Source organism: Drosophila gunungcola, chromosome 3R (assembly GCF_025200985.1).
Source record: "Drosophila gunungcola strain Sukarami chromosome 3R, Dgunungcola_SK_2, whole genome shotgun sequence".
NCBI classification, from domain to species: domain Eukaryota; kingdom Metazoa; phylum Arthropoda; class Insecta; order Diptera; family Drosophilidae; genus Drosophila; species Drosophila gunungcola.
The window spans coordinates 19,027,946-19,054,525 of record NC_069139.1 but is presented as its reverse complement, the minus strand read 5'-3'; the positions used below and the strand labels follow the sequence as shown (position 1 = coordinate 19,054,525).

The 26,580-nt window shown below is 39.1% G+C and overlaps 3 protein-coding genes across 6 annotated transcripts; 1 reads left to right on the top strand and 2 right to left on the bottom strand.

Moving 5' to 3' along the window:
• Positions 1-990: 990 nt before the first annotated feature.
• Positions 991-7,477, bottom strand: LOC128266455 (ras GTPase-activating protein-binding protein 1). The gene is made up of 5 exons (XM_053003001.1): positions 7,239-7,477; positions 6,935-7,081; positions 3,841-5,442; positions 3,161-3,411; positions 991-2,981 (listed from the first exon to the last, which is right to left on the bottom strand). The coding sequence occupies exons 3-5, from the start codon at positions 5,270-5,272 to the stop codon at positions 2,583-2,585; spliced, it is 2,082 nt and encodes a 693-aa protein (XP_052858961.1). The 5' UTR covers positions 5,273-5,442; positions 6,935-7,081; positions 7,239-7,477; the 3' UTR covers positions 991-2,582.
• Positions 7,478-7,989: 512 nt separating this feature from the next.
• On the top strand, positions 7,990-18,615 carry LOC128252379 (RNA-binding protein squid). 4 transcript variants are annotated; one of them, XM_052980042.1, is made up of 8 exons: positions 7,990-8,293; positions 10,755-10,795; positions 11,022-11,296; positions 11,387-11,630; positions 11,708-11,833; positions 17,219-17,326; positions 17,702-17,874; positions 17,934-18,615. In XM_052980042.1, exons 1-7 carry the CDS (start codon positions 8,127-8,129, stop codon positions 17,785-17,787), a joined length of 1,047 nt encoding a protein of 348 aa, XP_052836002.1. In that variant the 5' UTR covers positions 7,990-8,126; the 3' UTR covers positions 17,788-17,874; positions 17,934-18,615. The 4 variants fall into 4 exon arrangements, with proteins under 4 accessions (XP_052836002.1, XP_052836001.1, XP_052836004.1 ...); XM_052980041.1 differs by having other exon boundaries at positions 17,928-18,615; XM_052980044.1 differs by lacking the exon at positions 17,219-17,326 and having other exon boundaries at positions 7,993-8,293; positions 11,708-11,827; positions 17,928-18,615.
• Positions 18,616-19,350: 735 nt separating this feature from the next.
• LOC128252378 (uncharacterized) lies at positions 19,351-23,054 on the bottom strand. Its single transcript, XM_052980040.1, has 9 exons — positions 22,887-23,054; positions 22,685-22,811; positions 22,472-22,615; positions 22,241-22,413; positions 21,867-22,073; positions 21,396-21,777; positions 21,121-21,331; positions 20,457-20,894; positions 19,351-19,931 (listed from the first exon to the last, which is right to left on the bottom strand). The coding sequence occupies exons 1-9, from the start codon at positions 22,920-22,922 to the stop codon at positions 19,463-19,465; spliced, it is 2,187 nt and encodes a 728-aa protein (XP_052836000.1). The 5' UTR covers positions 22,923-23,054; the 3' UTR covers positions 19,351-19,462.
• Between the last annotated feature and the right edge of the window lie 3,526 nt (positions 23,055-26,580).

Sequence of the window (26,580 nt, the reverse complement as noted above, 5' to 3'; positions counted from 1 at the left end):
CTGAATGCTCAGTTGTTTCAACACAAAGGCAATGGATATTGGATTCAGTCGCAGGAATCGCCAAGACTTGATTAGCAAAATGAACGTTATGTCCTCGTGTCTGTGGTGTTTTCTTTTCAGATATTTTATCTACGAGTTATTGGTGTTTTTCTGGAGTTCAGTTTTCAGGTGTTACCAGAAACAGAAAAGGCAATCGATCCGATAAAATATATTATTACTTTGAATAAGAAATCAAACAAACAAATTAAAAGTTTTCTGGTAAACACGCTGAATCTTTGTGGTTGCTTTTATTATTATTATTAATATTATTATAATTATTTTGTAGTTGTATACATATAAATTAAATTATAATTAAGTTTTTTTCTTTTTCATTCTATGTTCTTTACAAACTGCAGTATTGTGATTTCCTCGGTTTACTTAGAAATGAGCATGAACTTGAATTGTTTGTTTTTCTTTACTCTTACATACATTTAATTAGTACCTCTGATTTGTATTGTATTGTTTTGATGCCGTTTTTTATTTTTATTTTTTTGTTGGTGTCTACTTCCAGCACTGATCGTTGAGTTAAGATTTGAACACTAACATTTTCGTTTTACAAAAAAATGTACTAAAATTGCTCTAGACCCTGGTCACAGTGCTAAAAATTTGTGGCTGGCAAACGTGAATGGTGTGTGTGTGTGTACTAGAAATAGTTGTAGAAAGTAATTGATTTAGCAATTGATTCTCTAGAGCAGGCGTCGACCAACACAAACAAATGATATGTTCCCAACGAATCAAAAGTATTTAAGCTTTAACAAAACAAGAATAACTTAGGCAAATAGTTGGACGCCTGCGATAAAATTCAAAAGATTCTTAAACGATTTTAAATGTTTTTAGTTCCCCTCTTTGCTTTTCTGCATTTTTCTTTTGCTGCAGCAGTTATATAAATATATATATTTATGTATATTTAGATTTCTGGTAAGTCTAAAAGTTAACATTAAATTATATGAGTTCTTTTTATTTATATATATATATATTTGTATATATTTTTTGTTACATGTTTTGCTTGTTTTATACCTTGAGAAAAATGTTAGTAGCTTGCGTTTTGTCTTCCAACTATTATAATAAGTTTTGTGTGTTTTATATGGTTCTCATCAGTTTTTTTTTTAGGGCTTTTCTTGATTTTATTTAAAAAATATGTACTAAATTTTAGTTCACAACTGCGTTGGAAACACCAAATCGTTTAAGTTGCTTGACTTAGTTTGGTTTACGACCTTGAACTCATTACACAGAACGAAAAAAAAAGCGAAAACACATTCCATCCGTCCGTCCGTCCCTCATCGATTGCATCGACCACGCCCCCGCTGCGGCGCCGGCACCGCATTTGCCCTCTCACAAACTCTCCATCTCCATAATCTTTCGATCCGATTCCCTATATAGACTAGCTAGTTAAACGTGTCAGTGTCTGCAAATTAGATTTAAGTAGCAAAAGGTTTACAGGCTCTAAAATGCGGCGGACTTTACGGGGCGCTTTACGTTGACGTTGATGCGTTTTTTTTCCTCACTTTTCATCCATGCGGCTGGGTGCTAAATTGATTTTCTTTTCATTTTCAATGTTTTTCAAGAGGTTTGTGTTCTTGTGTGTTTTTGCTTGATCTTGTTGTTTTGCTTGCTTAACCGCGCCTTACATTTTTCTCGTGTTACCATTTTTTTGTTGTTTTTAGATTTATTTTTTCAAGTCTTTCTTTTGCTCTTTTTTATTGCATTTTACAAAGGTTTTTCATTTTTTTGTTTGTTTTTTTTTTTTTCTGTTTATATCTTTTAGCTAAATTTTTTAAGTTTTCCCTTTTAATTTCTTCTTTTATTTAGCTTAAGAATTTGTGGTTATTAAATGAAAAAACAAACGAAAATGTGTTGCATTACTCCTTTCCTTTTTTTTTTAAACCAATTTCTCTCATCTTGCGAACTTAAGTTAAATTTTTGTTGAAAGTGATTTGCCAAACGATAGCTGAAAATTAAAGTTTACGTTTATGCTAAGATGGGTGTGTGTGTGTGTGTGTGTCTGCCGTCTGTTTGTGTTTGTTCGATGAGTGTTTATCTGATGGATGTGCTTGATTGAGACTTAAACTTAATACACGTGTTTCATGATGTGGATGATTCCGTGGGGGGGAGTGGTGGGTGGTAGAGAGTAGCAGTTGACGAGCTGAAGCGTTCATTTTGGATTCACAACAGAGATTTGCACAGAATTTCGGTATATTTTGGCACGAACTGGCTGGAAAAAGCGAGCCTAACGCAATTAAACTAAGGAGAGACTCCAAGACCTTGACGTTACTCATTGTTTTTTGTTTTAGCTCGACGCCCCGAGTTGCGCTCAGGAACATTTAAAGGACAGTTGACATTTTTTGTTGCTCCAACTACTTTATGTTTAGTGTGATTTGCGTGTCTTTGTGTGTTTTAATTGCATGAGATGTTCTTGAATGTAATTGATTGATTGCATTGTGGAAGAAGTTGATGTTCTTAACGTTGGGTTGTTGCTGTTCTTGTTTTTGTGGCTACTGCTGCTGTAGTTGTGGATGCTTTTGCTGATGTGCTGAGGAATTCCTTTAGCGACGTCCGTAGTTGCCACCACTGGTCTGTCCATTTCCGGCGCCGCGCAGCGGTCCGTTGGACTGGTTGTTGCCACCGCCGGTGCGGTTATCCTGGCGCTGCCCGAATCCACCGCCACCGCCCAGGCGCGGAGCTCCGTTTCCGCCTCCACCGCCGCCTCCCTGGCGCAGATTGTTGCCTCCGGGATTGTTACGCATCATTCCGCCTCCGCTGCCGTTGTTGTTTCCCATTGGACGCGACTGCGGACCGTTGTTGCCGCCCAAACGTCCCATGTTGTTGTTAAGATTGTTGCCACCGATCGGCTGACGGGGCAGCATGTCGTTGCGGACGCGCGGCTTCTTCTCCTCCACATTCAACTTCTGGCCGTCTGGTGAGTTCTCCGGGAAGTACAGGGGCTATAAAATTGAAATGATTTAATTTTTAAAGTTTACTTTGAAGTTTTCAGGTTTAAGCCCGCAAACCTGGTTAAGTCGGGTTTTTTAACCGTTTAAAAAATAATATTTAAAAATACCCAAAACTTTACTTCGTAAGTCGGCATTGACAGTTTTGAGTAATTTTAGGGTGGTCTACTTACGCAATTGGCTAGGCACTTTTGCACCGCCTCGGTATCGTCGTAGGTAATGAAGCCGTAGTTCAACGGACTGCGCATGCCCGGTGGCACCTTGTTGCCAGCCTTGGACAGGATGCGCAGCTCCAGAACATTACCGAAGCGCGAGAACAGATCGCGCAAATCATCCTCGCTGGCGTGGTGTGGTATATTTCCCAGAAACAATTGTTGATTATCGCCGAATTGCTGCGTGTTGCTCGGACGACGCTGCTCAAAGTCTGTAAAAAAAAGAGTTAATTATTAATAATTATTAGAATGAGTACAGAACAAAATGTCTATAATGTTGAAACAAATACATTTTGTAAAACAAATTACTCATTTGAGCATATAGCCCTCTTTCAATAAATTTTAAATAATTATTATCTTTGCCTATGACGTGTTTCTGGTTAGTATGTAGTCTAGCAGACTTTTCCAACAAAAATGATTCATCTTCAATAATGAACACATTTGTCAGGAATGGCATTAAAATAAGAACTACAAGATATCAAAGCTAACAAAATGTATGCCTCTTATCATCCTCTTTCTAATGAAATAATACAAACCAGAAATATTAAAACATTTCACCTTCGAAAAGTGTTAATTTCAAACTTATTCCTCGACTTAAGGCCAATGACCCCAATAAAGTTAAGGGAGGATTGTTGACTCACCACCCTTGTTGTTCCGGATCGAGTTGTTGCGCTGCGGCAACGGACCGCCGTTGTCCAGTCGGGAGTTGCCGTTGCTATTGTTGTAGGAAGAAGCGGTGGTCGAGTAGCTGACCTGACCGCCGTTGCCGCCGCCCGCGGATCCCGACGACGAGCTATAAGTGTTGCTGCTGATCGACTGCTGCTGTTGCTGCTGCTGCTGGAGTTGCTGCTGCTGCTGCAGAGCGGCATTCACAAAGCCGCTCGGCGAGGAAGACGTGGACTTGAACAGATTCGCGTAGGTCTTTGGCTCGTTTTGCTGCTGCTTGGCGGCCTCGTACTTCTCCTGCTGCTGCTGCTCGTGGATGGTCTTGAAGTCATCGACGGGCGTGGGTGGTTTCTGCAGCTGTCGCGGAGGAACCTCGACTTCCTCGGGTTCCGCCAGCGGCTGTTGCTGCTGCTGCAAGGGCTGCTGCTGGATGGGTTGCTGCTGTTGCTGCGGGGGCAGCTGTGGAGGTTGCTGCTGCTGCTGCTGAATGAGCTGTGGTGCCACCAGTGGCGACAGCTGGAAGCCTGCACTTGGCACCGGGACAATGGGCAGCACCGGTGTGGCGCTTGGCGGCTGCTGCTGCACCAGAGGAGAAACGCTGGGCGGGACCAGCACCTGCTGCTGCTGCTGCAGTTCCTCGTGCGACACCACTCCATTCTGGATGGGCTGTGGCGGCGGTACGGTGAACTGGGCGGGCAGTGGAACCGCTGCTGCCTGCGGGGCTGGCGGCAAAACGGCCACTGGACGTACGGCAGCAGCTCCCGCTGGCAATGGGTAGAAGATCTGCTGCGGGGCAGCACCACCGGCCGCTACAGGAGCCACCTGCTGAGGCACCACCACCTGGGCCTGCGGCTGCGGAGGCGCCTGCTGTTGCTGCGGCTGCTGGGCGACCACATCGCCCGCCACCTGAACTGCTTGATCCACAGTGCCACCAACGCCGCCCACCACCTGAACGTCGTGCTCCTCATCGTTCTCCGATCGCGACTCGCCGTCCTGCTCGTCCTCGATGTACACATCCTGGTAGCGGAAGATGTCGTTGTGCACGTAGTACTTCTTCGGCGATTGGGCGGCCAGTACGAACGTCTGGGTGAACCGTCGCATTGGCTGGCCATCGTTGGACAGCTCACCGGTGACCTGCACCACCACACCGTTGCCCAACGTGGCTTGGGCATCCACCTGGCTGATCTTCGCATGGCAATCATTGAAGTTCAGCTGCTGGATACGGTTGTGGATCTCCCGCTGACCCACCACCAGCTTGGACTCCCCATGGATGTACGACGAGTTGTTGTTATAGAAGCGGTGCAAGTGATTGGGCGCCTTGTTCAGCAGCGTGTAGTACTGGCGGACAAACTCGCGTCCCACCGACTGCGGCGAAGGCTGCTGCGATTGGGTCGCATCCATGACCATAGCTGGCGATTGATTCTTCCTGCTCTAAACAACGGGCTCCTCGACTCCGGTTCTCAGTTGCCGTTTTCCGGTACCAATTACTGCTACTCTTCTAGCTGTTTTTTGGACTTCTCGACACTTCTTTGATAATCGGTGTCGATGGTTTGGAGTCAAGTGTGGGATTCTATCGTCTGCGAAACAGTGCAAAAAATATACAGGCACTTAAGTATATAAATTAAGAAGAATTATACAGGAAAAATGTCTGATTTCTAAATTATTAAAATTGGCAAAAGAAACGGTGTCGATTTTTCAATCTGTTGAAGTTGAAAGCTACACATAAACCTACTTGGTTATCTGAAACCCAAAAACAGTTTGAAGGAGGCGTAAGTGTGGGCGTGCTCTTTTCCTAATGTGTCGGTTTACTTTGTATTTAGCTCTTTGATATAAATCAATTCGTATTTATATTAAGCTCCAAACTTATAAGTAATCTTATTTTAGTATTTTTGGACCAAGGTTAAGAAAAGAGTAAAGAAATTAGTTCTGTAAAAGTATCATTTTTTGTTTTTTTTCGTAGAGGACAGCATAGGTGACTCTGTGTTTTTATATCCTTTATAAAAACTAATATTAACTATTATATTTTCTATAAAAATGCTCTTAATTATATTTAGCGACGTAAGTACTATTTAGTTAGTATTTAATCCTTTTAAATTTGTAGTACTTATATATCTAAATTGGTGGTCCCAGCCTCCACTTATTTATCTTTAATCACTATTATTTTGACCTCTATTGTGCTACCAAACGAGGATCTAGAGTTTCACTGGACCAAAGGATAAAAGTGCTCCATAAAGGAGCTCATTTTACCGCAGTGCACATAAAAAAAGACGCAGCGATGCAGTTTGACCCACTTTTCGGCCCCACACACATTCGCACATGCGAAAAAAGGGGAAAATTTAGTGTAGTGCAGCTGTCACCTAAAGTTGTTGTTGCATTTTGCTAGGATATTTAACTCTGCACGTGCTCTGAGTTCTATACCTGCGATCCTGGTTCAAAGGACAAACATGTGTGGGTAAAGTAAATGACCTCATATATGTATTTGTATGTATGAATAATAATAAAAAAGAAGCCGCCAAGCGGGGAGCATGAATTAAATTGAGGTTATGTTCGGGCTTCAAGGTTGTGGCGCCGCTTTCATTGAACTCCAGCTTGGCCCAAAGGTTAGTTGCATAAAAATTAATCTAGGCCCAAGAAAAGCATATGTTGTACATCGAGCGGGTTATATCTATTCTTTAACCCCCTTTAACCATAAATATTTGCCGATAAAACAAATAATGCACAAAGAGTTGCGGCACATACACACATGCACGGTTATGAACGCGCCACTCTCTCTCTCGCCTCCTCTCTCTGTTTCTGCGAACCGCGTGTGTAGGAAGAACAAAGAAAGCGATAGTTGAAGAGCACCATTTAAACAAAAATTTACAAAAACAAAATTTTTTCCTACAGTTTTAGGTTATGAACAGGCAATAAAAAAAGCCGCTAAAATGGAATAAAATACAAACGGAACCACGAAAAATACACGCCCATTGGAGACTTTTTTGGTTTTTTTTTTTAGAATTAGCCACCCCAAATGAAAATGGAAAATGTCAGTTTTTCTAGACCACGCACACGAGGCCGCCGCCGGCTCACCTTTTTTTTTGCAATTTTTCTCCTTTTATAATGCACAATGTGTATTGCTTATGGGTTGAAATTCTGCGAAAAATCGGCACTTTTTGTAGCACTTTTCTTTGTTATCTTCCTGCGGGAGCGGGGGAAGTTGGATTTTGCAGTGGAGCGCTGAAATTATGCGGGATTTTTGTATTTAAAAATCATTGGTAACAACTTGTAAAATAAAGTGCAAAATTGCAAGCTGCACACAAAACACACACATGCACACAGACACACTCTCTAACTTTGTTGCAATTTTTTTCTTTTTTTCCTGAGAATAACTAACTTGGCAATTCTTGACGTGCTTTTTTTTTTTATTTTCCGATGTTTGGCGATCACAGTTGTTGTTGAATTAAGTTACGATGCATTGGTTGTGGCTTTTGAGTAGAAAATAATCGCAAACGCTATGAAATTGGACAAGTGTGTTGAATCTAGAAGAGAACCGACGTTCGCTCCTCTTTTCTTCTTTTTTGCCTCTGCAGCGTTTTATTCTCGGTTACTTTTCACGTGTGTAGGTGTGCGTTGCGTTGGTGTGTGAATGATGGCGGCTTTGCGGCGGGTGTGTACACACTGTTTTAGGGGTGGACAAATCGGTATTTTTGAGGAAAGATAAGATTTAGTTTCGTTTGGTTATATGAGTTAACACGATTTATTTCCTTGTTTTTATAAGAAACCGGTAAATTTACATATTGTTTACATTTTATGTAATTTTTGTAACCATAATTTTTGGTATTTAAAATTTGTAAGTCATTGCTTTTAAATAGTTTTGGTATTTTTTAATATTAACCATTTTGGGTGTATGCACACTGCTTGAAACAGGGATGCCACATCACTGACCCACAGGTCACGCGCTCAATTAAACCCCTGTAATTACTATTTAGGGATGAGACAATACTTTTAATGCCAAAGTAATACTTTGTAGAAGTAAAGAAAATCCACTCGGTCAAATGAAGCAGGTCAGTAAAGAATTTACAAAAATAATACCAAAACGTCCGAGCTGGCAATGCTACGAGGTGGCAACGCCGCACCCATATACACACGCTGTGGCTTGCATTTGTCATTTTCCGGTCGTCATTCGTACGCGCGACTTTTTGGCGAGTGTGTAAAAATCTCCGGCTCCGAACCGAAAATCGTGCTGTTTAGCCCCCGAAATTAGTAATTCACAATATACAATATGGCCGACAAGCAGCAAGTCGATAGCGAAATGAACGGAGAGGATTTCACCAAGGACGTGACCGCCGACGGACCAGGATCTGAAAACGGGGATGGGGCCGCCGCCGGCTCCACCAACGGCAGTTCCGACAACCAGTCGGGCGGATCCGGCCAGCGCGATGACGACAGGTATGTGTATTATGCAGGGGATATATCTTTTTTTTTTTTGCGACGGGCAGCTGATGATCATGTGCCCCCCATAGATTTTCTCCTATACATATACGTATATATTGCCTACTCTGTTACGTAAATGCGAAGCTAACGGCGTTGGTCGAGTTTTATGGTGTTTAAGGGGTTTTTACGGGGGAAGTCTGACCCCTTTTGTGTTCTCTCTCGCTCTTGCTTGCGCCCTGTGTATGTGTGTGTGTAAGGTGTCGGTGCGACTGTACTTTAGTCATATTAATAGAATATTCAGGAAAATGCATCATGAAAGACCCTTGGGAGCCATGGAAAATTTTCAGGGAACTCCTCTACACACACACTTTTTGTGCACTGAAAACATGAGTTTTTCTTTAGCTTGGAGCACATTTTCCCCCCTTTGTGAGGTTAAGTTTGGTACCCACGTTGCCCCACACACACACACATGCAATGTTGCCTTTCACTTGCAAAAAACAAAGAAAAAAGTTGGAAAAAAAGTTATGTTTGTATTTGCCAGTGTATTCTTTTTATTCGCATTACTATTTGGTTCGGCTTTTCGTTGTTATTTTGTTCTCTTCCAGTTCTGTACCCAAAATGGCGGCCGCATACATGCATACATACTAACGCTTGCGGTTGTGTGTGTGATTGTGTGCGTGTTTTGCAGTTTTCACTTATTCTCTTTGGCTTGCCGGCTTCGTTCGTTCTCTCGCTCCCCCTTGCCATCTCTTTTCCACTCTTTCTCTTCCGGAGAGCGACAGCCGGCGTTGTTTTTAGAGTTACCAAGGCGCCAAAAATAATAGGTAGTTTAATGAGCGTACTTTGCTGTGTAATAAAATTGAAACAAGTTAAAAAATAAGATAAAGTATATGGTCCTTCGTTTGCCCCCTGGTTTTGTTTTAGGTTTAGCATACACTTCATTTGCCCATCCTACTGATCATTTAATGTCTAAGTTTAATCTTAAGTCACACGATGCTGTATATAAAAACGAAAATACGAAACCAGCGCTGATGATGATGGAGAATCCCCCGAAAAAGAAGGATGATGGAATGGAGAGATATTAAATCCAAAATCATAGCTTGTCCTGTTGTCTTGTGAGCGAACTAACCTTGTTCCTCTCCGGCAGGTTTTGAGAGAAGTGAAATGCCAAGGGTATAAGCTATGCTCAAGTCGCATTTGGATTCGGATTTGGATTTGGATTCGTATTCCTGCCCCCGGCAAACGGTTACGGATTCGGATTCGGCGGATTCGGACTTGGAGGATTCCAACCCTCTTCTCCACACTCCAGTCTCCATAAGTCTCCGCTCCGCCGATACTGATGCTGATGGTATTTATCTAACCAAAACTAAAACAATCAATCAGTCAGTCAGCCAATATATAGAACTATCGACACACAAAATTATCAACAAATTATCTCGATTTAAATTGGATCCATATGTAAACTGTATACGAGTATATATTGTATTGTATCTTAACGTATAACTTGTAAATTATCCAACCAAAAAAAGAAAAAGTACCAAGTAATCGGAGATAGAGAGAGACCGAGTGAAAGAGACTCGCAGTTTTTTCGTTTATTTTTATGAAGCTCAAAAAATATATATCATATATCGCCGATGAAAGAAACGCAAAGAACGAATGTAACGTAATGAATTGCCGCAGACTATATGACGCACAATCACTAAATTGCAATCAAAATTCCGCCGCCGTGTGACGAGACTGTTCCAAATTTGCCGGGAATCCGCCGAGAACGCTGAGATATCTTTCCAAAAATCCAGAAATCTATGAGAGTAACGTACATCACAGTAAACTATAAGTGTCTATGCATATTTTTTTTAACACTCTTTTTTATAAAAATAAATTAAATAAATACAGCCAAATAAAGCAAGTAAAACCAACCACAATCCAGCATAAAAACCTTTGCATTTTTCTCATCCTATTGAATAAAGACTAATTGTTAATTGTTAATTGTACAAACAAAAACTATAAGTATACCCAAAAACAAAAACTAAATAATTCACTCTTGCATATCTCTATATATCTTATATATCTATATATTTCGCTCGTTTTGTGTCTCGATCGATCGCTCGCTCGCTCCTCGAACTCTTTCGCTCATTTCCGAGTTTGCAAGTTTTTTGACACTATCCGATCAATTCTTTGATTGCAATACAGTAACTAAAGCAATTTTTCACTTCAAATTTGGTGAGTTTTTTTTATTCGTTTTGTATTTTTGCTCTGTCATCAATTCTTTTGCAGCTAATACCAAAAAACAGTAAGAGAAGAGAAATTTAAAGTAAATCAAGAAAGTATATTGCCTCGCGCATTAAACACAACCTATTTTTCGTGCCTGTATTCCCAAATATACCTTTATTCCCAGACTTCCCAAAAGTTCCCTCCGTAGAACTTGTATCGTGTTTTGACCCGTAAAACTAACCAGTTCTACTTTGACCTTTCACAGAAAACTGTTTGTGGGCGGTCTGAGCTGGGAAACGACTGAGAGTAAGTACAAAAATGTTTTTATAATTCAAAGTTTTGATATTTTCTCAAACAATTTTTAAGACTAATTCGATTTTTATTTTATCTGTTTTTATTTCTGTTCAAAGTAAATACAATGCATATTTCTGTTTACTTAAATTTTTTTTTTATATCAAAACAGAAACAGCTTTGCTTAGTAATTATTTAACGTTAACCATTTACTCATACTCTGCGTTTCTTATTTTTGCAGAGGAACTGCGCGATCACTTCGGCAAGTATGGCGAGATCGAGAGCATCAATGTCAAGACAGATCCTCAGACTGGACGCTCGCGAGGATTTGCCTTCATCGTGTTCACCAACACCGAAGCCATTGATAAGGTTAGCGCCGCCGAGGAGCACATAATCAACAGCAAGAAGGTTGATCCCAAGAAGGCCAAGGCCCGCCATGGCAAAATCTTTGTCGGTGGCCTGACCACAGAGATTAGCGATGAAGAGATTAAGACCTACTTCGGACAGTTTGGAAACGTAAGTACTCCAAATTATATTATAACAAAAAGGAAGAGTTGACTTTGAATACAATAATATTAACTATTTTATTATTATTACTATTTAAAGATTGTAGAGGTTGAGATGCCATTCGACAAGCAAAAGTCGCAGCGCAAGGGCTTCTGCTTCATCACCTTCGATTCAGAGCAGGTGGTGATAGATCTGCTGAAGACGCCCAAACAGAAGATCGCCGGCAAGGAGGTCGATGTCAAGCGGGCCACGCCCAAGCCAGAGAACCAGATGATGGGAGGTATGCGAGGCGGACCACGTGGCGGTATGCGCGGCGGACGCGGTGGCTACGGAGGACGTGGTGGTTAGTATAGCAAACCCAGATAGGGGAGTGTTCCTCCAGCGAATCGCTTCTACATCCCACTACTTTCTTTCCTTTAGGATACAACAACCAGTGGGACGGACAAGGTTCCTACTCGGGATATGGCGGCTACGGCGGATATGGTGCCGGTGGCTATGGCGACTACTATTCCGGCGGCTACTATAATGGATATGACTACGGTTATGGTAAATACAACAAACAACAAAGTAGTGCTCAAAGCAATTATTACAATAACAACACGTCGAGTAATTACCATCAAAACAAGAACAATAGCAACAACTATCAGCAGTTCTAAGTAGAGCCTAGCCACAAAAAAACTGGCCAGCAAAATCAGAAAGAAAAAATCAAGCAAACAAAGCAACAACAACCGCAGAACACCATATAAACTTTTTAAATTTTGCCATAGACCCGATCTGATACAAATTTCCACGTTGTTGTGTTTCCCATTCAAACAAAACTGAGAGAAAAACAAAAACAAGAAGTTTTGCTGCATTTTGATATATTGACTATATATATGCTTATATACCGCATGTATTATCTATATGCATATTTGCATATAAGTCCATGTGGGTATATGACATAGAGATGTCAAAGAAAAACACCAACATCAACAACAAACAACAACAAGAACAACAACTACGAAAGCAACGTCGCTAAAAACAAGAAAACTTTTAAATATTGTAGACAAAAACAAAATGAAACAAGAAAAACTATTCTTGAATGCTAACATATAAATTTTAAACATTTCATTTTATATTGAACAAAATGTGTATGTTGACAGACAATTTTCTTAAACTAATATAACAAGCAAATTCGTAATTTTATATACACATTTATATCTATCTTATATATAAAACTACGTATAATTTTAAAGGCATATATTTGATGTTTTAAATTTTAAAGCGTACTTTTTTAAACGAAAATTTATTTAAACGAAACATTTAATTACCAATTATTAGTTGAGTAGCATTTAAACATAAAACTGACGAAGCGTGTGTAAAAAGATTGTGTTGTTTAGAGAGTGAGAAGAGGAGCGAAGAGAAAAGTAGACGTGACGTTCAAGTTGAGGCATATATAGAACCGTGGTAGAATTCTGCCATATATATGCAACCACCAGACCGGACCAACCAACAACAACTAGACTCACTACAGCAGCGATGTTGTCGCGAGGTCGCCTTCAACAGACTTTCCAAAGATGACAAATACCTCAAACGCAAGGGCAGCAAACAAACAACAACAGCAAAACAAACCCAGACATAACAACAAACAAAGAAACACAAACACACGAGGAGCATGTGCCAATTATGTGAAACTGTGTAAAATGCCAGCGTTTTTGGCCTTTTGCGCAATTGCAACTTGTGCCTTTTTTAATTGTTAACTAAACTGTTATTGTTTGAACCAACTGAAACCAAAATCTGTTGAAACACACACACACCCACTACCCCCTCAGCACTCCCATAAAATAGTTATTTAAATAGTTTCTCCTTTTGTTTTGTTAAACAAAACACTAAACAACAAACCAGAACAGAAACGACAACAAACAAAAAAAAACAAAACAAACGAAACGAAACGCGTAATCAAAGCTTTGATTCAATGTCTATTTAAATATATATACCTTATATATAGCATATAAATATATTTTTAGATACATATTATTATTCCGGCAACGGGATAATATTCACGTTCTTTGCAATGCATATGTTTTCGTATGCACCATACGTCAATATACCTACCATATATATTTATATCAAATATATACAAATGTTATATATTTATACATAAAACGTAACATTTAACTATGGTACTATTTTTGATAGTATTATTTTAAGGCAAATCCTTGTAAAAAACAACTACAATACGAAAAAGAGTACAACAACCAGAGCTCTTAAGATCTGAAGGCCGGGGCCCAAAAAAGTCAGCGCAGCGGATCCGGGATATTATTATATTCCGATTGAACTGCAGCACCCCCGGCCCCATTCGTTAGATCGTTCTTTTATTTGCTTTATTTGCATTTCCGCTGCACTTTCTTGACAAAAACGTAACGTAATGTAGAAACAATCCACTTTTGAGACTTGTTTTAGTTGCATCGCCAGCGCATTGCGGCCTTCTGCATGTTCATACGTTGATTCCAGGATAAAGAACTCAAAAAGAAATCAAAAAACAAACAAACTAACTAACTTACTGAACAACGACAAATAATTACAACTACAATAGCAACATCAATAACATCTTAATTGTAGCAACAAATATGAAGCTTTTCCAACAAACAAAAGAAAACACACTTCGTCAATTTTAGTAATTTTAATTCAAGCATATATAAATATATAATTTTCTTATGGTTTTTAAATGTTAAGTCGAACAACACCAACAAATCACACATACACAAGCATTGCTATTCGCAAATGTATATATAAATCTACCATTTATAATTCGTATATCCTTGAATTTGAAATCGAGCAGAACCTGAAATTAACTTTTGCTAATAATCATTTCAAATTTTGTCAATGTGCGTCGACAATTTGACTGTATACCAATTATATATACATTTGTACATTTACATTCATCTTTATTCATAAACTTTGAGTAAATTATTTAACAAAGAAATTGCATGTTTCTCAATGTTTTTAGCAAGTTGTCTGTATACAAAACAAACTAAAAAAAATAAGCAAAATAAGAAAAAAAATTGACATTTACATTTACCTTAAAATTATCCAAGCAAGAAAAGTTTTTATACATTTTATGCTATATTTTTATTAATTATTATTCTGATTATTATGATGTTTAAATGTGTAAACAAATTTTTTTGATATAAACAAAATTTTTGTATACCTTTACATATACTTACCATACAATTATATAGCAATAATTTTGTGCCCCCCACTTTATATTAAAACCTTAACTACAATATATTTTTAGTTTCTTTATAATTTTCTATTCCGTTACTTTATAACTTGAAATTCTAAAACTAACCACCAACCATAGAAAAGTGCGGGTAGCGGGAGCTTTAGCACCGAGTTAGATCTGATCTCTTTAAAATGCCAAGATAATAATAAACAGATCGGGTGTTTCGGTTCCCCCTACCCACACTTTTTCCAGTTAAAAATTATGTAATATTACTTTCGTAATTATGATTTTTGAACATATTTATATACGATTATATGATTGTAATACCGAATTTTCCGATGTTTCGCCTCACAAAAACGAAAAAAAAGCAAACTAAATGAAACCAATACAAAAGAAAAATGAAACCCCAATGAGAGTTTAACTCAAAACACAGCCACCAACCACCCAAAAGCGAATATCCAAAAACGATCGCGCAAGCCGCTCCTTTGTCTTGTCCAAGCTTCTAGCAAGCGTTTAGCCGATTGCCCGGCTAATCCGGTTACCGATACCACCGGTGTCCGAGCGTCGTTGGTGAGAACAACACCAGTAGAGCCACTATGTTCATCTACTATCCACCGACATCCAAATCAAGCAAGCAAAGCAAGAAATCAAGCAAACAACCAAGCGACCAAGAGCAATCGAGCGATCCGCCATGCAATACCGCACCAACAGTGTTAACTTTTCTCTTAACTGTAACGTTTTTAATTTTTTACTTAAATCTTCCTTTTTCTATTACATTTAAAGCGTATATATTTACAAGTAATTTAGCGTAATTAATATTTGTTTTTAGTAAAATACATTGAAAAACTAAAAAAAAAATGATAATGATAATGAAACCACTAAAGTAATTTTAAAATGAATGAAATAATATATTGTCAAACCACTTCTGAGACAATTCTTAAGCTACAACCAGTTTTCTTGTTTTTAACAACAGCTACAACAACAACAACAACAATGAACACGAAGAGTAATTATTATAATCATTATATTAACTCAAGTATAAAGTAAAATTTGTTGACTATTTGCATTTGTTTTTGTTTTTCGCAAAACGTTTTCTATGACACACAAGAATATAATATTCGCGACAAATTCCGCATCCTCATCCTGCCCTATCCCCTAGACCCTCTAAATCCCGAAGATCCTTCGAAAGGAAGTAAAAATAAAAAAAATAAAAACAATTTTATTACTTTTTGCTGAGGTGAGACATTCAAAATACACACACACAAGAGCAGCAAATGAATTCACAAATTTTTTTGGCAAACCTTACAAAATTGCTTTACGAAAATTTTCAATCAAACATTTTAAAATAACTAATTTGAAATTGAAATGCTGAAATTGTTGTGTGGAAAATGAGGTAAAAATTAAAAAAACATAAATGCATAACGAGTGCTGTTAAATGAGAAATCGAATGAAATGAATTGCAATACATTGTGAAACATGTTAATAAGTCGAGTAGCGTCAAGTCGACAACTAACCAAAATCTGAGACGACAACAACCAGAGTTATATTTATTATATAACCGAGCTAAGCAACAACCAATCGAAACGCATGATGTATGTGTGAGCGCCGCCTTGCGCCTGTATCCTCGTCATTTGCGAAAGGAGAGCGAGCGATAATTGTTTTTTAAATTTTAATTGTGTACCAGCAAACAACAACTACAACAACAACAACATCCAACAACCAAATGTTAAAGCAACAAAAAACCTATTGTACTTTTGAGCTACAGCAAATAACGGAGAAACATTTTAACCATCTTATAATCAAAATCCACAAACGAGAAATGAGCAAATAAAAGAAAAACGAAAAAAAAAAACAAAAACCAGACAACAATTTTGTGTGTATTTCAGTTTCCGCCAACAACCTCCCCCTGATCTCTCCCCACCACCTACAATCTCCTCCGGATCCGGAGAAGGTGATTCCTTTCCAGCTCTCTCGGTATGTGCCATTTGAATTGTCTCCCCTCGGCGCGGCGTCGCTCCAGTTAAGCAGAACAAATTTTGACCAAACCAAACGTAAAAAAGTAAAAACATTAGCGCACCCCCCGATCTATAGCCAGATTTTAATCCACCATAAGTGTTGCCAACTAAGCCATTAACAAAAATACTATAAACAATGAAGAATTATTATCTTTTTAACACATTTACAGGGCGTTAAAAAGTCCTAAGTTTTTAATAATGTAGTACTTCTAACTTAAATAGAAATTAGAAATAACATTGAACTTTGCATTTTAAATTATTTAATAATTTAATTAATACACTTTCAGGAAGCCTTTTACCTTTATAAAACTTGAAAATTATCTTTGAATTAAAACATATAAAGAGAAATATTAGTATAAAAAAATGTCCCAGATCTAGCCCATGATTAAGGCCTCCTTTCTGAGGACGAGAAAAATTATAAAATATTTTAAGTTGAGTATCGAGAAGAACTCAAAATAGAAAAAGTGTTTGATTGTGTTCCTAAAGAACTGATCATTGGCTTTCTAAAAACAATTTTTTTTAATAAATTATTTAACTATTTGGCAACACTATTTATTTGGTACTTTCCACCTTCTTTTTGTTCGTGTCCTGTTACACCATTTTATAAGATAAGCTTTGTTTGTGTTCTCATCAATTTTCTGTACGACCCAATCCATGAAATCAACGACACTTTTGTGCGATTAAACCACGAATTGCCATTGCAACCAAAAGACGGCTATGGCTACGGCGGCGGCTTTGAGGGTAACGGCTACGGCGGCGGCGGTGGTGGCAATATGGGCGGTGGTCGCGGTGGACCCCGTGGCGGCGGCGGCCCCAAAGGTATTAACTCAAAAAAGCGCCAAGCACAAACTATCTAACCAACGACTTGTTGGCCCCTTATCCTCTATTCTATATAGCCTATTCGAAATGATTTTATTTATGTAAAGCAGCAGTTCCATCGTTTTTGGTTCACCTCCATTGGCTTTTCATGACTTGTGTTTCTTTTATTTTGCTTTGCCCCCTAGAGTTGGCCAAAATTTTCCCTAAACCAAAAGAAATTAAGTCGTTTGGCGTAGTTAAAGAAATCTTTAGATGCCCCCCTACCCCCACCTTTCCTTCCCGCAGACGTTGAGCATGCCATTCTTTCTGACGAAAATAATCACACAAATTTAACTGACTAATGCTTTAAACATTTTCCAACCGTTTCTGAAACAGGCGGCGGCGGCGGCGGTGGTGGCGGCGGTTTTAACGGTGGCAAGCAACGCGGCGGCGGACGCCAGCAACGGCATCAGCCCTACTAAAAAGGGGTCGGGGCGTGGGCATTGGGTATCTCGCATTCTCCAGATAACTGCAAACTATTTGAATTTTACCTAGTTTAGTTTGTTATGGTGAGTTAAAAACATTATTTCCCTCTTGTGGTAGTTAATTAAAGTTACTTTAGTTGCAGCATAACTACAATTACAACACACCTCACACACGCACCATCTGAATAACCGCATATATACGCAGTTGTATATATATAGAAAAAAGAAAAGGAAAATGAATAGACTGGCTGGCTGTGAGCAATAATATCAACATCAGCTCAGCTACCTTTACAAACCTTTACACACTTGTTGTGTAGCACCATTCCAACAACATCAGCAGAAGCAGAAGCTAAAGCAGCAGCAAACAATCCCGCAACAACATCAGGAGAAAAGAAGAATCATTTATACCATACAAAGCAAACCACACAAAACACAAATGCATACACACACACATATAGTTAGGCATAGAGACACGTGTAATTTTTCAGCAAGTGGCTAATTTTTCATAGCCACACGCTCGTTAAGCCGACAAACCAACCAACCAACCAACCAACCAACCGCCCACCAAAACAACCCTTCAACCCTAGTAAAACCCACAGGACAACCTTGTTGAGAACGTGGCACACAACATTTGCCAAACCAAATGCCGTGCAACGCAACTCACGTTGTCTGTGTGTCGAAACTAATTTGTTTTTCTAATGTAGTCCCATACATTATGCGAGGTAATTGTTCAACGTGTCCGTAGCACAGGGAATCGGAGACATCAGAAAACAAAGCAAAACAAGCATACTTACGAAACATAAAACATAACAAAACAAAATACATACAGCTAATATGTTTCATACATTACACAATACAATAGTGAATAAGTATTTGTTTAACTTTAATTATGAATTAACTGTAATATGTAATAATAATTATAAAATCAACAAACAAACAAAAAAACAAATCAAGCAAGCGTTGACTGGCTGGCACATCGGGTTGACTTCTTCCCGTTCGATTGAAAACTATATACGACAAGAACAAGCAGAAACAACCTACAACAACAAACAAATCCACCATAATACAGAGCAGACAGCGGAAACAAGATTAGTTTTGGTTTTCGGATATGTATTACGCTCATAGACTACATTTATACATACATATTACATACATATATCTATATTTATGTACACTTCTGAAAGGGAAGAGATTTATATTTTAATAAAAACTCTAAAGCCACACAGCGAGAACATTATCTAATTACCCCCAAAATTGTATAGACCACTGCAAAAATGCGAATTGTTAAATCAAATCTATATGTATACATTACTATAGCTATATGAAATTCTTTATGAAATCGTCCGACATAAGCTAATGGAGAAAATATTATAGATGCCGCCATGTGTGCTGGATGGGCAGTTTAGGTAGCATTTCAAGAATAAAAGAACGATGCGTGTGTAAGCGTAGTTTTCTCCCCCTTAAAAATAAAACATTCTCAAGCGAAATTACAACCTTACTTAACTGAACGATAAGAGATCAGGCAGTTCTAAAGTGAATTACATTAAAGAAAACCTTAAGTAAAAGTCCATAAATTGTTGTTTATTTGCGTAGTATCACTCTAAAATTTTCGGAGACAAAACACAAACAGGTGCACTTGAAATTTTGTGGGCGGGACATTTTTTAATGCCTCCTAATAGTTGCGCTTCATCTGGCCGGTGGTAAAGAGAACGTCGAGTATTTTGAGGAACTCACGGTAGTTGAACTCCATGCACATGCCCTTCTTGACGCCGAAGCACTTGCAAATGGCCTGGAACTCGCGGCTGCTCAGCATTACATGCATGTCGCGCACTGTGATGCCGCGCAGGAACTGGTTCTGCGTGATCGAGCCGCACTGTTCGCGGTCGAAGTCCTTGAACACCTGGCTCAAATTGGATATCTCGTCCGGCTTGCGGGCCAGTTTCATCAGGGCCTGCGAGCAGATGGTTCGCTCTTCGAAGCTCAGGAAGCAGTCGACACAGTCCAGGTTGGGCAGGTGGATCAGTGGCACCGCAGTCACCACCTGGTCGCCCATGCTTGTGTCCAGTTGGATGAAGATCTCGTCGAGGGCTTTGCAGAAGTCGCGATAGCGAACGCAGGCGACGCGAGTGGGGGAACGAAAGCTGGACATGGTAAGGAATTAAATACAAATTATATATATACGTTATTAAAGGAAAATCGATTTCTTTAACAGTAAAAAACATAAGCTCAATTTGCATAAAATGTATTGGTCAGTATACTCAATATACTTATTTTTAAAACAAACATTTTAGGATGCAAATTAAAATTTCAAAATCAACCTTTTTTGAATTTGACCTAATCGTTCGTTTGAACGATTTCCATAATATTACTAGATGTAACAAAATATACAAAAAATATAAGTAACATAGGCCAAATTTAATTTATATTTGGCAGATACTTCCTTCAAAATATTTACCTAACAAACAAATAACTTATTTATGTTATATTTGTTTTATAAAAGAATTCATGATAGATGATAATTAAAATAAAAGGAACATAAAAAAGAATTGTGTTTTTAAAGAGCCATTTGAAATACTCAAAATAAAAATCTAGATCAAATGAATTATCATATTATACCATCAGCCTAAAATTGATGTACATGTGAAACAAAATTAATGTGAACTCACATGTTGCACAAGATGGTTGCCTCCTCCTCCTTGATGATCACACTGGAGTTGTCCAGGGCTCGTTTGAAGTCCGATTCGAGGATTTCGCCTTCGCGATGGCGATCGTAGTCCTTCATGAACTCCATGACGGACACGCTCTTGATCACAGCCTGTCGCTTGGCACTCGTAAGGATGCGCACAATGACCTCCTCGCTGACGTCCTCCGGATCCAGATTGTCGCGCGCGAACGGCGGACACTCGACCAGTTCCTGCTTGGTGACCATCGATGGCATGGCATACTCGGCCGGATCGACGTCGTCCAGGAACTTTGTGTAGCAGAAGCCCAGCTCGTTGCCGTACCGACTCAGCACAGAGTCCTGTTCAGGATCGGACAAAAGGATGCCGTTGGTGCGGAAGATTTGCTTGGCTATGTTGCAGCGCACATGACCGCAGTTGAGTCTGCAAATGGTTAATAATATTAATACCCATTGTCTAAAATCATTATGAACATTGACAGAGAGAAATTTTTCAATGTTATATAATAAATTAAATATATATTAAATTTATAGAAACTAAAAACGTTTCGTAGTCAGAGACTCGCACAAAAACATTTTTTTAAATGTTTCGTTGCCGAAAAATTTTGGTTTTTTGAGTATGAGTTTATAAATATAATGAGAGATCTCACTTATCGTAGCTTCGGAAGAAAGGATGCAAGTAGAGGCGTCGATTGCGGATGCGAATGCGTATTTTGGCAACGGCATCCTCGCAGAGTTCGCGGGTGCTCGCAGGCACGTTCTCCCAGGACACGGCACCTGGTCTAGGCAACTCCTGGATGTGGCGCAATGGCGACTCCACAACACACTGCGGCATCTTTTCCAGGTTTTTGATGGTAAAAACTGAAAGAAATCGTGTGTCAACAAAGTAAATAAACAACAAAGTAAATAATAACTTCTTCCACACCCGTATCGATCTCGTCGGCAAAATTACGCCAGCGCACACGATTGGTGTCCACGGGATCCGTGTAGCGTTCCAGCAGAATGGACATTTCCCTTTGGGTCAGATACTTGCCCACTCCCATGTTGGACAGACCCCGTTCAAATTGGTTCTTGGTGATGCTGCCAACTTTCAGGGAGTCGTAACTCTCCAGGAACTCGGAGGTGCGCACTTGGTTCTTATAGATGTAGTTCTGTATGCAGAACAGAATGTCGCATTGGTTCCGATTCTTTTTTGGCGCATTGCAGGCATCCGGAAAGATCGGGAGCACCATCTTGCAACCGTTGACAGTCGGCAGTTGCGATAGCTCTAGTTCCACCAGGCGACCCGGAAAGTCCTTAATTATGTCCTTTAAACAAATTATATAATGTTGCATTTAACGTTAACGCAAATTCTTCAGTTTAGATTTTAATTAAATTAGACTTATGTTAAACTTACATGTGAATTGTCCAGCAGACGATGCTCGCCCAGGTACGCTATAATATTATCGATGTGCTTCAGAAAAGCCACATAGTTGACCAGGTATCCGTCTTTCATATAGCGTCTCAGTAAAAGCAGGAAGTCCGCTTCGGACAGCGGAATCTTCATGAAGTGCAGTACTCGCGAAAAGTGCGCAACGGTGACGACTCCCACATTTTGTGCAATCTACAAGAGATTGATAACCAATTTAGATCTAACAGAGTTTTTAAATCGACAATTATATAACACATACAAAAATGTTTGTTCGAAAAATAAAATATGTGCTTAAACTAACTTTATTGAAGACTTATTCGCTTTTAAAATACATTAACGCCTATATAAAAAAAACTCACCAGCTCATAGTCTTGAAAATAAGGCATTAGGGGAATGTGAGATAGCTGGGCAATTCTGATTAGGATAAGACAAAGTCGGCGACGATCCTCTGGCTGGGGGATAACATTCACATGCCAAGGATCGTTCCACTCCAGACCCGTGGCCAAGTCCGATTTGGCAGTTTTGTGCAGGGCTAATATGAAAACATTTGAGTTAGTAGTTAGGACAAGGATTCACTGGGTGAAACTCACTTTCGCTGCAGACGACCTTGCAAAACTGGCGATATGCCACTCGGCCATCCCGGATTTGGAAGTAGTCGGTGACATCCCGGAGCTCGGACTCGGACATTCCGGCCACCTTGCGATACTTGCCCAATACGGCCGTGAAAATGGGTTCTGCAGAAGGTGGGTTAGGGTCATAAAAATGTCATAAAAAAGGGAAATGACCCCGGCGGATGTGCTCACCGGACACGAAGCCACTGCAGCATGGATCGTGCTGCTTTAAGTCGGCACAGATGTCAAAGTTATAGCGGAAGATGGCACCCTGGATTTTACGACATCCTCGCCAGATTTGGTTGAGCTCCATCTCCTCCTAATCAAAGCATTCAAATTAGTTGACCACGTTTAATGGCCAACACATATGACCACGAAATCAATTCCGACTCACCCTGTCATCGCCCTCTTTAATCTTGGTCGAATGCATCTTGGTTGTAACACTTTTTGGTGAATTTTCTTTTGCAGAATATAGTGTGGAAACTGTTATGAAAAGTCCTTATGAGGTTGTGTGGCTGGCTGTGTGCTTAGGTAACACGCTAAAACAATGAAATCAAAGGCAACTTGGCCAGCTACCCATTACAAATTGGATTTCTCCGGTGCGCCGTGTTTGCTTTGTGTACCTGCTCCCGGGATCCCGACTCACGCAAGCAAGCCGTGGAGCAGCCCGACACTAATCACTTCCTTCGCTGGCAGGACCTCCGATGAAGGGGAGCGCGGTGGAGGAGCTGGCCAGGAGCTATAGCTATGCTCACCTTTCTACAAATCGCCTCCAATCACGCGCTCATTCGTCGACCAGTTTGTCGCAATGCCACCAACACTTTTATTCAATTTTCTATAAATGGCTGGGGTAAAGGAAAACAGCATGGGAAAACAGAATGGGTAAGAGCGAGAAATATCAGAATGATTGGGAAAAAACATATCCTGGCATCATCAAATGCAATTTCACTTTATTGGAAAATGGCTGGCCAACCAACCAAGCAAACCGCATCCAAAGCCAGCCAACAGTAACAATTCACTGAAAGAAAAAGCATTTAAAAGTATCTGATAAACTGAAAGTTTGATATCTCAGGAGTATAAATAATTTAATTTAAATAAATCTTATTGTTTGGCTCTTTCCATTTTCAGACCATCTAAAATCTAAAACGTGAATTCTGCAGCAGTTATTTAATATTTATTTTATTCATAAAATAATGAACTCCAGTTATATAACAATATAAGTGTAAAAGTGGAATAATCATAGAAACTAATCTGATAAATATTCTGTTTTCTGATCAAAATATCTAATTGTTTTACAAATCTTATCTGCATCTAACAATTAAATTAATGGCTTAAGCTCAGATTTTATTATTATTACTTCTTCTATAAAGTTTTTAATATGGACTTTATTTGATTTTCTGTCTAAACCCATCCTCAATCTGGACTTTAAACTCTTATGTGTGCTTTAAATGTTTCCCCCAGTGTGGCAGCAGCAAAAGGCAACCTTCAGCAGTGCTGACTCTTATGGTAGTTGCAGTGACCCTCCCACCTTGCAACGCCCAGTTCTAGTCAAGGTTGATTGGCGACGACAGGTGCCCCGTCCACCTGCTCGCTAGCCCACTTCAACCTGGCCACTCTGGCCACTTCTGGCCACGCGACTAAAAATAAGCTAAAGGGCGGTCCTCGCTGGCATTTCTAGTGTTTGTTTAGATGCCCTTTTCGATCCCAATGTCACGTATGTTGCACTCAGTTATAAGCTCAATTATAAGCTCAGTGTTATTTGTTGCAATCCATACTCAAATAATGAAAAGTATCAAAATGATGAAAACAAAAGTTGGTTAAAAAAAATATGAAGTGACAGAATATTTGAAAGCAAATAAAACAATACAAATATTATTAAGCCATTTACACGATTACACGAAATTACGATGGAATCACAGTTTGGAAATCCGAACCGAACAAATCCGAAATAATTATATAAATAAATGCCATCATATAACTAGAACTGTCTAGCAAACTAGAAATGGCTTTTTGAATTTGTTTAATTATACACACATTGAAGCCAAATTTCATAAATCTAAAACGGCAAATTCATGCTGATTTGAAATGACCCGTTTAGCATAAAAGACTTTCATTACGCTGCCGTTTGCTGTAAATCTCAGCATTTAATTGAATTTTGTTATATGCGTTCCGGCAAAATTGGGTTTGTGAATCGTAATACCCGGAAACGGTTAGTTGGCGGTCATAAAAATGAATTGCAATCATTATCGTTGCTTAGATGAGGTTTTGCAGCCATCCAATTCCCCACTCCCGTTCCCCCCACCGCTCCCCACGGACCCACCTTTGAAGCGTGCTTTATTGCAATTTTTATTGCACATTTTTGATTTACCCAGCCATCCAGCCAAGGGCTTTGAGCTGGTTGAGCGATTCCGGTTGGGGTGTTTTGCTTTGGGAAATGTGCGTGTGAAGCCGGCCTGGACATCGATTTGCTCGTGTTTTGCTCTTATTGCCTAGCCCGTTTGATTTGATGCGGTGTTAAATTATAATTACAGGTCCTGAGCTGTTGAAACGGGGTCGTCGGGAAGTGGATTTGGCGGAACGAGGAGGTTCTTGCCGCTTATCGCGCACAAACATATGGCATTTTGTCAGTTAGTTGTGTGTGCCTCCTTTTTTTCGCACAATAGCGAGTCCGTAGAGCAGTACACTGATGCAAATAATTAGTAGTTACAACTAAGACTAACAAGATTTATCAAACACTATTTGGTTGTCTTTTATTAAAACATAAGTTATTCTAACTTTTCGACAGCTTAAAGTTCAGAAACAGCTTACAACAAGTGATCTGATAAGCTAAACAAATGAGCAATGTTTTTCTTTAAAAATTTTATAAACAAATGTGAATTAACTTCAAAAAGCTGTTTCTAAACTATTGTTAACTTTTTAAATTTGGATTCCCATTTTAAAAGAGTTATTGTTTTTTTTTTCTATTCTAAATAGACAGTCATTTATGTAGGAGCAATGACTGTAGTTATTTTTTTAAAGTATGAATATTTAAGTGTTAAAACAAAGATTGTCTTAATGTATTAATTTGTAATATAATTTTTCTTAATAAACATTTATTTTAATAAATTATTTTGGTTTTAGTGCAGTGTCTGCTGCTGTGTGCTTGTGTAGGTAGACAAAGTACTCGCATATATATTCATGAACCTGGTGTACATCTGCATAATGCATGGCAGCAGCGCCAGCTAGAGAAGAAGAACAAGAAGCGGTGGCAGCGGCAGGATATGCCAGTTGGCGGGCTTTGCCTTTTATTTTAGTGGCTGCTTGGTTGTCTGCTGCTGCTTTTGGTGGCCAACTATTGCGGCTAACGCACACATACACATATACATACATATAGTATATGCCCAAAGAGAAATATGGGGAAAAGGCAAACAATAGCAGGCAACCTAGTTATCGCCCCGCCATCTTTATTGCATGCAAATGCGCGAAAGGTGGCGCAAAAAGGAGGCGCGTCTGTTGAAATGGCTAACACACAAACACACACACACACACACACACACACACACACACACTCACCTTATAAACTAACCGCATGCATATTTATCTTTTGCCACCTCCTGCTCCTTTGTGGCATTCAAACACATCTGCAGACATGCGAGTCCAAGAAATACGATATCTTAAGTGTTAAATAGGCGCTTTGCCAAACAAGACTGCACTCTGCAAACCTTATCTGCCATAAAAGTGTGTGTGGGACACGCCCACTGCCCCTCTTCTGCAACTGCTTGTGTAGTTTATACGGAAAGCAAATTTCACTCAAATTATGTATTTATTTGATTTGCATTAGATCTGCAAAGTTCCAATTCGCTTAAATTGAATATTAATATTTATTATTAGTCATGGCTGTGTTTTAATAAAATGTTAGAGCATTAAGACCGCATACAAATAAACATCTGAAATTTCACACAGATATTCTAAATATGGATTAGATTTAAATAAATTAACAAAATTAACATGTTAACGCAAATCGCCACAGTTTTCTGTAAAACGATATATTTTTATACAATAGCATTCTTTTCGACACCCTTTTTAGAGATTTTTAAATTTCTCAAATT